At 46.2% G+C, this 12,461-nt stretch overlaps 1 protein-coding gene across 1 annotated transcript in view; it reads left to right on the forward strand.

Annotated features, from left to right (window-relative positions):
- ITGA9 (integrin subunit alpha 9) overlaps nucleotides 1-12,461 on the forward strand; it is a 336,390-nt gene that overhangs the window by 58,695 nt on the left and 265,234 nt on the right. The window contains exons 10-13 of the mRNA XM_038570409.1: nucleotides 1,444-1,549; nucleotides 2,938-3,032; nucleotides 7,080-7,170; nucleotides 9,948-9,993. Of these exons, the coding sequence (XP_038426337.1) occupies nucleotides 1,444-1,549; nucleotides 2,938-3,032; nucleotides 7,080-7,170; nucleotides 9,948-9,993 (338 nt within the window). The remainder of the gene's footprint in view (nucleotides 1-1,443; nucleotides 1,550-2,937; nucleotides 3,033-7,079; nucleotides 7,171-9,947; nucleotides 9,994-12,461) is intronic.

The following is a 12,461-nucleotide window of genomic DNA, read 5'->3' on the forward strand; positions in this document are numbered from 1 at the left end:
TGGAGGGGACAATGGTGTTTAACTATAGGTGGGCAGATGTCAGAAAGAAAGGACAGCCATGTGAAGAGGAGCCAGGGAATGTTAGAGCCGTGGGCTTTCTCAGATGCTTGTAAACTCTTTAAGGAAGTGAATCTAAAACCTGGGACCGAAGATACTTCCTGGTACCTCCTGCAGTGATGCTTGGCACTTGCAGCCCCCTTGACATTCCAGGAAAGGGACAGGCTGGTGTGGGGAGAAATGAGGTGGTCATTATGGAGATGAGCTCAGCAACAGTCAGTGGCTGCTGGCTACTCTATTTGTAGGAGAATGAAATATTCACATAGGTATGACCTTGTCAGGCAGCAAGGTGATCAGCTCAATAGCTCAACAGTGTGTCTAAATCAGGGTGTGGAATCTTAGAGCAGGATAACTCCCCAGACACATTGTGCCCACACATTCCAACACCCAACCAATGTATCTTAATACCCGTGTGGCTTCCCTAAGTACAAGGGTAGTATATCTGTTGAATCTCCCTCTCTTTGATGAATGATTATGAAGCAGTGCAGAGGAATGGGAAAATGGTGACTTTGGAGTTAGATGGACCTGGATCCTGGGTTTTCCACATTCTAGCCTGTGCAATGTGGACAAATAACTTAAAATTAGTGGTTCAGTTTCCTCATCTGTAAAGTGGGGGGAGCCACGAGGTCTGATCTAAAGCCAGATACTCCTTGGGATGGCTTGTGGGTGTGCAGTGAGTCCAGGGTTCCTCTATGCCAGGGCAGATTTAGACATTCTTATGCCTCAAAATCTCAGATTGCACTTTAATACTCTGATACTGACATGTCAGTGATTTGGGGTAGAGTGGGTATCCTCAAATGGCTTTTACTGCCACCATACACCATTAGCTCCCTCCCTTTGTTATCTGGTGTTTGCTCGAGAAATGCAAATCTGAGTCCAACTAGAACAGGCATGTTGTGTATGCCCCCCCACTCTGGCCAAGAACTACTGGGTGTTGGATTACTAATCACATGTACCTTGTAAAGCAACTTTGTACTAAAAGTCACAGAAGAGAAAAAATAGAAATATGCATGCCCATGTAAAACAACTTTGCAGAGGAAAAGGTCAGGGCAGTTGAGAAGATTCAGTGGTGATAAGTATGTAGGTAGGTGGGTTTATGGAGTGTCCAGACAAGGGAGAGGTGGGGTCGCTGGTCACTGTGAGAATCCTCTTCCCTCTAAAAGGCATCTCAGGCTGTGGGAATTCTTCCTGCTGCACAAGTGAAAGGAACTCCTTTTGCCACGAGGAAAGAGAAGTTTAGGTGCCTGCAGTCCTGCCTGGGTGTCTCCTGTTGATGGGTGCACTTTGAGGGTGACATTCGGAGCTTTGTTTGTTTGTTTGTTTGTTTGTTTTTTTCGGTTCTGTTTGTGTTTTGTTTTCCACTTTTTCCTCCATCCTGCTTCCCAGGGAGCCCTGGAGGAGCAACTGGCCTTGAGTGGTGACGGCGCCTACAACGCACACTTTGGGGAGAGCATCGCCAGCCTGGGTGACCTTGATGACGATGGGTTCCCAGGTCAGTGAGCTTGCACCTGCCCTCTGGCTTCTCCCTGACATGATGTGCTGCTGGATCTGCCTGCCTGCTTGGAAGGCCCCCGTAGGGAGGGCCGCCCTTGGAGAAGATGTGCTCCATGCAGGCACTCAGGGCTGGGCTCTGCTTCTGCGTGGTAGCTTCTTGTCAGCCCGGAATTCTTGGCTGAGTGTTGCGGTGCGAACGCACCTGGGGCCGGGCCACTGGGGCTTCTTCTTCTTTTTTTTTTTTTTAATTTTTATTTATTTATGATATATATAGAGAGAGAGGCAGAGACACAGGCAGAGGGAGAAGCAGGCTCCATGCACCGGGAGTCCGACGTGGGATTCGATCCCGTATCTCCAGGATCGCGCCCTGGGCCAAAGGCAGGCGCTAAACCGCTGCGCCACCCAGGGATCCCTACTGGGGCTTCTTGAAGCAGACGTGTTTGAGGAAGTGGAACCCGCTTTCTCCCGCTACCAGCCCTCAATCTGAGCCTCTACGGTGTAGTTAGTACAACGATTGAGGGATGACTGAGACATTCTCAGCTGTGAGAGCAACAGCAAGGGGATAGTCTTGCATGTGTCCCTGCAGAGAGGTTGCAGCTGTGTGCACCCAGTTTCCAATTCTGTCTGGACTGCAGATACCTTCACAGCCTCTTGGCTCCTGTTTCTGGCCTGTTCAGTGCCCCCCCCCCCCCTGCTTACTGTATATGCAGTAGAAGGACATCAGGACCTGTGGGAGCCATGTCTCCAGGGTGATGGTTGTGGCAGAGGACAGGCTGGGGGGCAGCTCTTGCCTCAGGCCAGACATCCAGGCTCCTTTGATACCCTCACGCCCCTGCCCACAGAGGACCTCTCGAGGTCATGTGAGCGTATGCCCCTCACCCTTGACCTCACTTCTGTAAACACATGACTTTTGTTAGAAGCAAAGGGAAGAAAGTCAGGAAGATCTCAGCTTTGTTCCAGGGGTTGTCAGTGTGTGAGGGTAACAATTTTTGTGGGGGGGAAGTGAGTGCCACCCTATACCAGTCCCTTCTCCCGGAACAGAGTCAACTTTTTCAGGCAATAGCCTTAGTTTATGGAATTCCCCTCTCTGACAGAAATTTGGGTAGTGGTTTCTATTTGCATTTCTTTTATTGGGTGAGTCAATGATTTTTTTTTTTTTTTCCTGTGAGAATGAGGTAGGAACTTTTCTGGAAACAAAACCCTCACAGCTTCAATAATTTTCTACTTTTTTTCCTGCTAAGAGACTGGGTATCTAGTTTAATGCCTGAGCAACCAGCGACCAAGAAATTTCTGGTGTGGAGGGACCCAGATGATGGCAGGAATTAGGAAAAGTCCTTGTGTTACTCCATGTGGCTTTCTAACCAAAAGCTGTTTTTCTCTCCTCAGATGTGGCCATTGGTGCACCCAAGGAGGATGACTTCTCAGGGGCCGTCTATATCTATCATGGTGATGCTGGTGGGATAGTCCCTCAGTACTCAATGGTAATTGCTGTGAGAATGACATGGTAACTGTCCATACATTCATCTGACAAACACGCAGGGAACCTTTAGTCTGTGCCACACCCTGGGGTACAGAGGAAAACACAACATGGTTTCTACGACTTCAATCTTCCCGCCCTCCAGGGAAAGGCAGAGACCACTGGTATTGCTTATTAAGTATAAAAACATATTCAGAGACTTCCAAGTTTGCTCATGGTCAGGGATGCATCCTGCCTGGGAAGGATTACATCCCCATCCTTACCCGCAGTTTGAGTTATTTCTTGAAGAAAAAGAGGCTTTCCTTTTTTATTGTTAGTTATCTATGCAAGCTTAAGGATTATGTTGTAAAATTTAATTTAGAGACACAATGGTCCACAGGGTAGGGGCTTGAAGGCTGTCATGGGGCTGATTGTTGTAATTGGCATTGAAATGAGGAGCTGGTCAAAGCTCTGGCCTTGAGCCCCAGACTTGGGAACGTGGAAGTGGTGAATTGTGTTTTTTTGCCATATCAGCTTGGTGTTCAGTCTTGCTGATGTGTCCAGCCCAACCCATGGGAAAAAAGGAAGTCACTCTCTTGATAGAAGCATCGTCAGGATATTTGTGGATGTCTCTGTCTAGAGTGGCACAGGCCTGTATCATTCTCCCAGTGAGTGGGTCAATGACAGGAAGGGATTGAGCACAAGTTGAGAAATTTTCAATCAGCAAATATTGATCTATTGAGTGCTTCTTAGGTGCTTACCACTTCCTACTCATGCTTTTATTTCTCATCACAAAAAAGCTGGTCTCATATCTTGATTATCTCTAAGGAAACAACTTTTAACTGAGTCGTGTTCTTTTTTTTTAATAAATTTATTTTTTATTGTGTTCAATTTACCAACATACAGAATAACACCCAGTGCTCATCCCGTCAAGTGCCCCCCTCAGTACCCGTCACCCATTCACCCCCACCCCCTGCCCTCCTCCCCTTCCACCACCCCTAGTTCGTTTCCCAGAGTTAGGAGTCTTTATGTTCTGCCTCCCTTTCTGATATTTCCCACACATTTCTTCTCCCTTCCCTTCCATTCCCTTTCACTATTTATATTCCCCAAATGAATGAGAACATATAATGTTTGTCCTTCTCCGATTGACTTCACTCAGCATAATACCCTCCAGTTCCATCCACGTTGAAGCAAATGTGGGATGTGTTCTTGTAAAATATTCTACAACTGTTTTATAAAATGAAGTATTAGTAAAGTGTCAATGCCTGTTCATGTGCCGAAGTCTCTAGGTAAGAAAGAGACTTTACAAGCTGATTTTAAGAGCCAGTACATAAATGTAAGTTCAATTTGTGCCTTCATAATTGTTCTTCTTGTAGTAGATACAAGTAAGCTGATTAAAGGTTAAGGGTTGGCTTATCACTGGCTTCCAGCATCCTCTGTGTTGGGGCCAGCCCAGCTCAGTAACTCCCACATGAGGCAGACGGCAGAGAGGAGGGACTGCTCTGCTCTCTTTTTTTCTTTAGTTCTTGTCATAGTCCTGTGAGATGGTGTCCTTATTATCCACAGTGTCTTTATGACATTCCTCCAGCCCAGGGAGGGGACTTTGCTTGGCCAAGGTCTCCGGCTAGTAAGTGGCAGTAGGGCGACTGAAACTTTGCCTGTCTGACTCTCAACCTTTTCTTATAACACGTCCACAACTCCACGTGGGAGGAAGGAACACTCAGGGAAGCTCAGTTGGAAAACTTAGAAATCTGGAAACTGATTTTGTTCTGAAGCAAACGTACTCCGAGGGGCATGGGTCTACTCTTCCCATTAGAAATGAATCATGGTGACAGTAAGCTCTTAGGTGATTCAGCCAATGTGGCAGGAGGAAGAAGGCTTTGGGAGCTGGTTGGGGGCCACATCCATGTCATGAGAGCTGTTGTGGTCTGACTTAGGGACCCTCTTCACAATGTGACAAGCGGGAAGTCATCCAGGGAGCCCGGTCCTTGGGCAGCTGCCCAGGGTCACTGTCCACGCATCCTCTTGGAAGCTTGTTCCAGGACTTTGGAAGCAAATCACACAGAGAAGCAACCTGTCAGAGACCCCTCACTTTCCCTCCTCCCGGTGCCCTCCAGTGTTTTGTTATGTTGCTGGGTGGAATCCCTGCAGAGAACTGAAGTACAAATTTTGTGGTTAACATGGAGTGTCTCTAGTAGGAAGCGGGGATCAGCAGCTGGACCCTTCCTGCCTCTGTCAGCACGCTGGCAGGCTTGTTAGCTTTGACAAAGAGAAGTGGTTTGGGGCACTTTAAAAAAAAAAGAAAGAAACAGCTATGCTTATACTTTTCCAAGCTGCTAATATGTATACAATAAGGTCAGTGATTTAAAAGGAAAAAGAAAAATCCTTTAACGATAGATTCTTCAGGGCTGGGGTCCAGACAGAGCTGGCATTGTGTGGGTGAACCAGAGGAAGAAATCAGAAACAGCTCTGGGCAAAGGAGTTGCTTTTCTTTGGCCCAGACTGGTATTATTTCTGCCGGAGAAATTGTGAGATCAGGGCTGAAGTGCGTCCACATTACTCTTTAACTCATTCCTCTTTCTTGAGTTCACCATGAGAAGTGTTGATTTTAAGATCCTTGTGTGCCTTTCTCAAATTGAGAGCCCCCCGGGGCATGTCGTGGCGGCCCCTGTGATCCTTCTCCTGCCGTAAGGACACTGCCTGTAAACCTGGTCAAGCGGAGGTTTTCCAAGGCTCCTGGTTTTCATTTAGAGTTATTAGCACCGAGCAGACTTATCTTCCTGGCTTTATGGCCTAATGGCCTGCAGATGTTAAGCCCGCATCGCCACCCCCAAATGGACCACCCCTTCACTCTTCCCCCTTGTCCCAGCCACAGCAGAGCTCAGACAAAATGCAGACCCAGGGCAAGCTGCTGCTAGCATGTGAGACTGCGGAGCTGAGCTGGTTTGCCTCAGAATGTGGCTTTTAAGAAATAGACGTATGTACATGCTTGTTTAGCCAGAGCCATGTGGGACAGGAAGCTCTGCCTGTGAGCAAGAAACATTTCTTGAGTGTTTGCTACAGTGTTGTGATTTGTACTATGATGCTTGCTCCTTTCCTGCTGGATGGCTTACCTGAAGAAGGCAAGTGGAAGGTTAATCCAGTAATGGGCCCCTGGGAGGGGCTGGGTGGGGGTGGTCCCTGGCATCTCCCTCTGCAGATCCTATGGAAACTCCCCCCGCTCGTGACTTTCCTGCAGGGTGACTCAGGAAGGAAAAGGATGAGGAAAGAAAGTCCAAAGTGAGCCCCCTGGATATCTGTAAACCTGGTTCCGACAGGGATTGTGCTGTATGGTATGAAAACAAAGCATTTTTCTTGTCATCCAAAATGAGGGCATTGGGAGGTAAGCCTCCCCAAAGAGACTGTATAAACAAAGGGAAGAAGGAACGGGTCAGATCCCAGGAGATGGGACTTTTCTGATTCAGGAAGTTTGATATCTTTTGAGGAACTGTGCCACGCAGACATCGATGAATGACAAAAGCCGGTTGTACATAAATAGTCCTGAGCCAATGCAGCATGTGTTAGCATAGGTTAAACTTGATGATGAATAAAAGTGCAGATGTCCCTTGGTAGAGCTGTGCACTCCAACTGCTTGACTGGGGGGCTGCTTTTTAGGGAAGAGGGTGGCTTCAGCTGATTCATTTGGATTTCTTACAGTTTATAGAAGGTTCAGGACCATGGAGCTCCAGATTTACTAGATGGAACAGTCTTATCCTGGGAGGCTAGGGTGGCTCAGTGCTTGAGCATCTGCCTTTGGCTCAGGTCCTGATCACAGGGTCCTGGGATCAAATTCTGCATTAGGCTTCCTGCAGGGAGCCCGCTTCTCCCTCTGCTTATGTCTCTGCCTCTCTGTTTCTCATGAATTAATAAATAAAATCTTAAAAAAAATAAACAAAAACAAATCAGAATTACAATTTTCCCTTTCCACAACTTGAGGACCCAGTGTCCTACAGAAGCTGCATAGAAAAGTCACAGGTTTTATTTATGACTGTGCTCGTATTTGGTGACTCAATTTCTCTATTATCTGTTTCAGAAACTGTCTGGCCAGAAGATAAGTCCAGTCCTGCGGATGTTTGGTCAGTCCATATCAGGAGGCATTGATATGGATGGAAACGGCTATCCTGGTAAGCTGTTTTTTCTTTTAAAGCCTTTGGAGACAAATGAAGATAAATACTTGAGGTAGAGTAATTTCCAATCTGGGTAAGCAGTGGTAACATCTATTTAGGATTAGGAAAATCCCCGCAACAGAATGGGATGCTTTGCCTGGTATTTGATTTTACGGTTGAAGTTTATTTTGTGGCTTTAGAATGATCTATTCTGAAGGGTTGAAGGACCAAAAGGGTAGATCTTAACAGTGATTTCAAAAGAAACAGAAACAGAAAAACAAAAAAATCATGATTTCTGTGGCAACAGTTCTAATGAAGAAAAAAAGAAGTACTGTCTACATTAAAAATGATAGCAAAACCTCATGTTTTTCTTGATATTTAACCATCTGAAGAGGTTTCTTACACTTGAGAGGGGAAAAATAACTGAGCAGCACCTTCCCCACCTTCTAACCCCTGCAAGAAAATTGAAATATTTGGAGCAGAAAAGAAAAGCGTGCCCTGTCCCTGATGGACAAAACAGACCTTCACCATTAAAGACTGGCTGCCCTGTCTTCAGGGTTAATTAATGCCTTGTGGTGGTTGAAGCTAATTGAATAAAAATGTACAATTTCCCACCTCAATCTCAAGTGTGTCTGGCTTAGGTAAAAAGGACTAGACAATGGGATGGTAGTTCTTCTGGGGCTTGAGGAGTGGGATGAGGTAACAAAACTAAGATGAGAATTTGGAAAAAATCCCAAATCATCCTGGAATTCAGAAAACATCTCCCTGATAGTAAGGGTCATCTTGCCGTCTTGAGGAAATATTTCTGGCCACTTGAACAATGCCTCCTGAAGGACCTCTGGCATCCAGTGCAGTGCTGTACGAGGGCACCATTGTTTGTAGTTTTTTTTTTTTTAAGATTTTATTTATTATTTCATGAGAGACAGAGAGAAAGAGAGAGAGAGGCAGAGACACAGGCAGAGGGAGAAACAGGCTCCATGCAGGGAGCCCCACGCGGTACCTGATCCTGGGTCTCCAGGATCACACCCCGGGCTGAAGGCAGCGCTAAACTGCTGAGCCACCTGGGCTGCCCCCGGCAGCAGTTATGGTAATTTCTTAAGACTTTACAGAGCCAGGAGGAGGGAATAAGAAAGGGTCATTGCTGAAGTTTTTGGGCCTGTGGACCATCATGGGTCTTCTTAAATTGGAGAAAGCAAGTCTTGTTTTGGGTAATTTGTGGCCATCCTGAAATAATACCTTTTGTTGGTTTCATACTTTAACATATGCAAAATGCTTCCACATGCAGTAGATGTCTTATAGGTAGTGCGACAGGTAGGTGGAGATGGGGTGTCCCCCACTTTATAGACAAGGGTACTGAGCCACAGAAAACTTAGGGGACTGGCCAGAGGTCACATCTTGGTGGGCAGAGATGCACACACACAGTGAGGGGATGTGTTCATGCTTCATGACGCATGTGAATTTCTTACCTTTATCTCTTTTTTAAGATTTATTTTTATTTATTAGAGGAAGAGAGAGAGAGCATAAATTAAGGGGGGGGGGAGGTGCAGAGGGAAAAGCAGACTCTCCCTTGAGCATGGAGAGCCCTAGATGGGGCTCAATCGGAGGACCCCGGGATCATGACCTGAGCCGAAGGCTGACCCTTAACCAACTGAGCCACCCAGGTGTCCCTGAATTTCTTACATTTTTCATGAAAGAAACAACAGATTCCTCAGGTTCTTTTATTTTCAGATATCTAGTCAACTCAAAAAGACTTGGAAAACAGCAAAATTAATGACCAGACCCAAATGCAGAAATTTTAGCAGCACTACAATTCATGGATTTGCTGTTTCTTTTTCCTTAATGAGGGCGCCATATAGACTCGGGGATTCAGATGCTTGGTTCTGTAAAGTGGTAACAGGAACCCCAGGACTAAAAAGTTTACTTTCAAGGGGAAGAAAGGCAGAGAGCTATTAGATGAGTATACACTTCCTAAATTAAAGTTACTTAAGAATAAACATTACTGGCTAACACTTGCATCTTGGTTGGTAGTGTGCTAAATATTTCATGAATTTTCTGACTTAAATATGTAATTTAACATAGTTAACATGTATTTAAATATCAAAAATATTATATTGAACAACTAATATTATGTTTAATAGATATTTAATAGATGTCTTCTTATTTAAATATTATGAAATGTTATCAGCTTTTGGAGAAGACACTAGGGATGATTATGTCCACAGTACAGACAAGGACACTCTAAGAGATTCTGAGGTCACACAGAATGAGGGGTGGAGCAGAGATGATTCACATGTTCTACAGAACCTAGAGCTTTTTCCAGGTCATTTAGTTTTAAGTCTCCATCTCTCTAATTCACTAGTGTCCAAAAGATACATAATATGAGCCACATATTTAATTTAATATATTCTAGGAACCACATGAGAAAGATAAAAAGAAATAGGTGAAATTAATTTTAATATTCAATATAAAAGTTTTTGAGATCGTTTGTGGTTTTTGTACCAGGTCTTTGAAAACTGGTCTGTATTTCACCCTTGCTGGCCTGAACACATCTGAACCGAACCATTTCAGTTCAGATCAGACACATCTCAAGGTCTCAACAAGCCACACCCAGTGATTGGCTGCCACGTGGGACAGTGTGGCTCTAACTCTTACAAGATAATTGTATGACCCAGAGGAAGCTTGTCAGGGGTCCCGACCTCAGGGCTGGGCCCCCGTGGCTGTGGCCCTTGCCAGAGGTGGGTGGGGTGGGATGGGCTTCTACACATCTCTGAATGCTGTAAACTTCTGGTTTTCAGATGTAACGATTGGAGCCTTCATGTCCGACAGTGTGGTTCTTCTGAGGTGAGATGTTTCCCTCTTGCTTTCTGGATTACATTCTTCATGGTGAAGGCTAAAGTTTGGTGATGGGGTGACAGGGGGAGTTATTCACTGGTAGTCAGCAGTTCCCTCTGTCCTGTTCCTGGAGGCTCCGGGTGCTCCTGGGTGCTTGGGGAGTGGGAATGCTCTCTCTTTTCTTGTCCTCCTTAGGCCCTGTTGCAGTTTCCAGCTGGGGTGGGCCTCAAGTGGCTTGCAGCTATGAGACGGTAGCACCCTGGGGCTTGGGGTGGCTTCAGCCCTAAGGGTTTTGCTTTTGCCATGAACAGCTGCTTCATTAATGTGTGTACACGATGTCATCATCTCCACGGGTACCAGGACACCCAGGGGCTCTGAAGCTCTGGCCTGTCCTAGCACTTCATCCCCACCTTGTCAGTGCCTAGATCCCCAGGGGCTGGGAGCCTCTTACCCTGTGGGCAGCACTTCCTTGCCTGTGGAGGCAGAGGTGAGGGATGGGAGCTTGGGCCCAGGGTTCCCAGAGCCCCTGGAGCCTGGATCTCTCCTACAAAGGCTGTAGGCTGCCATCCCACCATGAACCATCTCCAAGTATTTCTGTCTGTATGAGTCAGAGGAGGCGGAATTACCCTTTGGAGTGGGAGCCAGCTCTTCAGTTTTGTTAATAACCTGATGGCAGAACTTTCTAAAATAGGCCAGTGGGATCTTGGAGCTGGAAGGGGTCCCGGAGGCCATGTAGTCGCACATCCCAGACTCTTCTCATTCAGCAGTGCCTTCCTGCGAGCCTCTGGCTCAAGGCATCCAGACTTCGCCTGAGTGAGGCGCCCCTCGGGGTGGGAGCTTAGTCACTTCTGAGGGAACCAGTTAACCCCCAGCTAACTCAAGATGTTAAATTGTGAATCACCTTAGGTTAAGATGATGAACTCCAGGGCCAGGAGGCCTGGGTTCGAACCCCCATTCTGATGCTGGAAGGTGGGTTTCCCATGGTGAGTCAAGTAACCTGTTTTGCAGGGTTCTCACCCATTAAACAGGAGAACAGTAACACTTGCCTCACTGGGTTCATAGAATTCTGTGAGTTAGTACTACACGCAAATGCACAGAACAGGTAGGTGGTCAATAAATGCTAGCAGTTCTTAGATAACTTGGGCTGAATTTGCGTCCCTGCAATTCTGTTTCTTGATCCTATGTCTTGCCCGTAGCAGTCCTTCAGTATTGGATGGTGGCATGTGTGTCCCCAAGGCAGGGACCTCACTATTGCCATGATTGGGTCTCCCCTTCTTAATCCCCTCCCGCCTTGGGAGTTGGCCATTTCCTCTCAGGTAAAACAGCTTACAAGGCCGCAAACAACTCAGGTGATAACTTTGGAAGCTGGGCTTACCTGCTGCCTTTGTGGTGTCCTGTCCCCAAGCAGCTTGCTCTAGCTCATCACAATTCCCCTGGAACAAAACACATTTTCCCTGCTCTCCCAGTTGAAAACAGGCACTCTTAAAACCAGGAGCGTCTGGCTTAAGGTATATCCTGTAGATTCTGCTTTTTCATCATTCTTTTATTTTATAAGCTTCCAGCTGTGAGCTTCAACTCCAAAGGGGCTTTCTTTCTACTCTGTAGTGGCCTTCTCTGGGAGTTTTGCCCACACGTGGCTGGAGACGTAAAGTGGGGCAGTTATATGGAAGACGGCAGCCCCAGCCCCCAACTTGGGGTGGAAGTTGAATCTGGTGAGGGGAGATCATCCAGGCACAAAGGCAGGGTCCCTTGGAGAAAACGTCAGGGGTCGCTTATCAAGAGAAGAGGCTTTAGGAGAGGGGCTGTAGGGCTCTGTCTGGATAAGGTTTTCAGCAGAAGGCCCTGATGGCTGGAGAGGAGTGTGGAGATCAGAGATCTGTTCCTTCATTTGTTCAGCTTATATCCTAGACCTGTTGTGGGCAATGATGTACCAGATCCCCTTGAAGAACAATTATACAAGTAACTAATATAACCAGTGTTTGGTTAAGTGCCTGCCATATGCCAGGCATTGCTTAGGCACTCACCTGCATAATTAACTCTTTTTGGTTGTTTTTTTCTTCTTGTATTGAGGCATAATTCGCATATGGTAGAGCCTGCTGATTTAAGTACACTGCTTGATGAGTTTTCACCAGTGTATACGCCTGTGTGACTGCCACCTCTGTTAAGATAAAGAACATTTTCATCACCCCAGAGAGTTTCCTCCTGTCTCTTCCCAGTTATGCTGGCTACTGATGGACTACCTTTGGCCTCATTTTCATCACCATAGATCAGTTCTGCTTGTCCTAGAATTTCACAGAGATGGAATTATATGGTATACACTCTTACTTCTGGCTTCTTTCACTCAATACAGTGTGTTCAAGATTCATCTGTGCTGTTGTGTTGTTCAGTTCTTTTCCCCCTTACTGAGCAGTAGTCCACTGACTAAATATACTGTAGTTTGTTCTTCTCTTTTGTTGATAGAGCATAATTTTTTTTAG

This window comes from Canis lupus, chromosome 23, assembly GCF_011100685.1.
Source record: "Canis lupus familiaris isolate Mischka breed German Shepherd chromosome 23, alternate assembly UU_Cfam_GSD_1.0, whole genome shotgun sequence".
Taxonomy (NCBI): domain Eukaryota; kingdom Metazoa; phylum Chordata; class Mammalia; order Carnivora; family Canidae; genus Canis; species Canis lupus.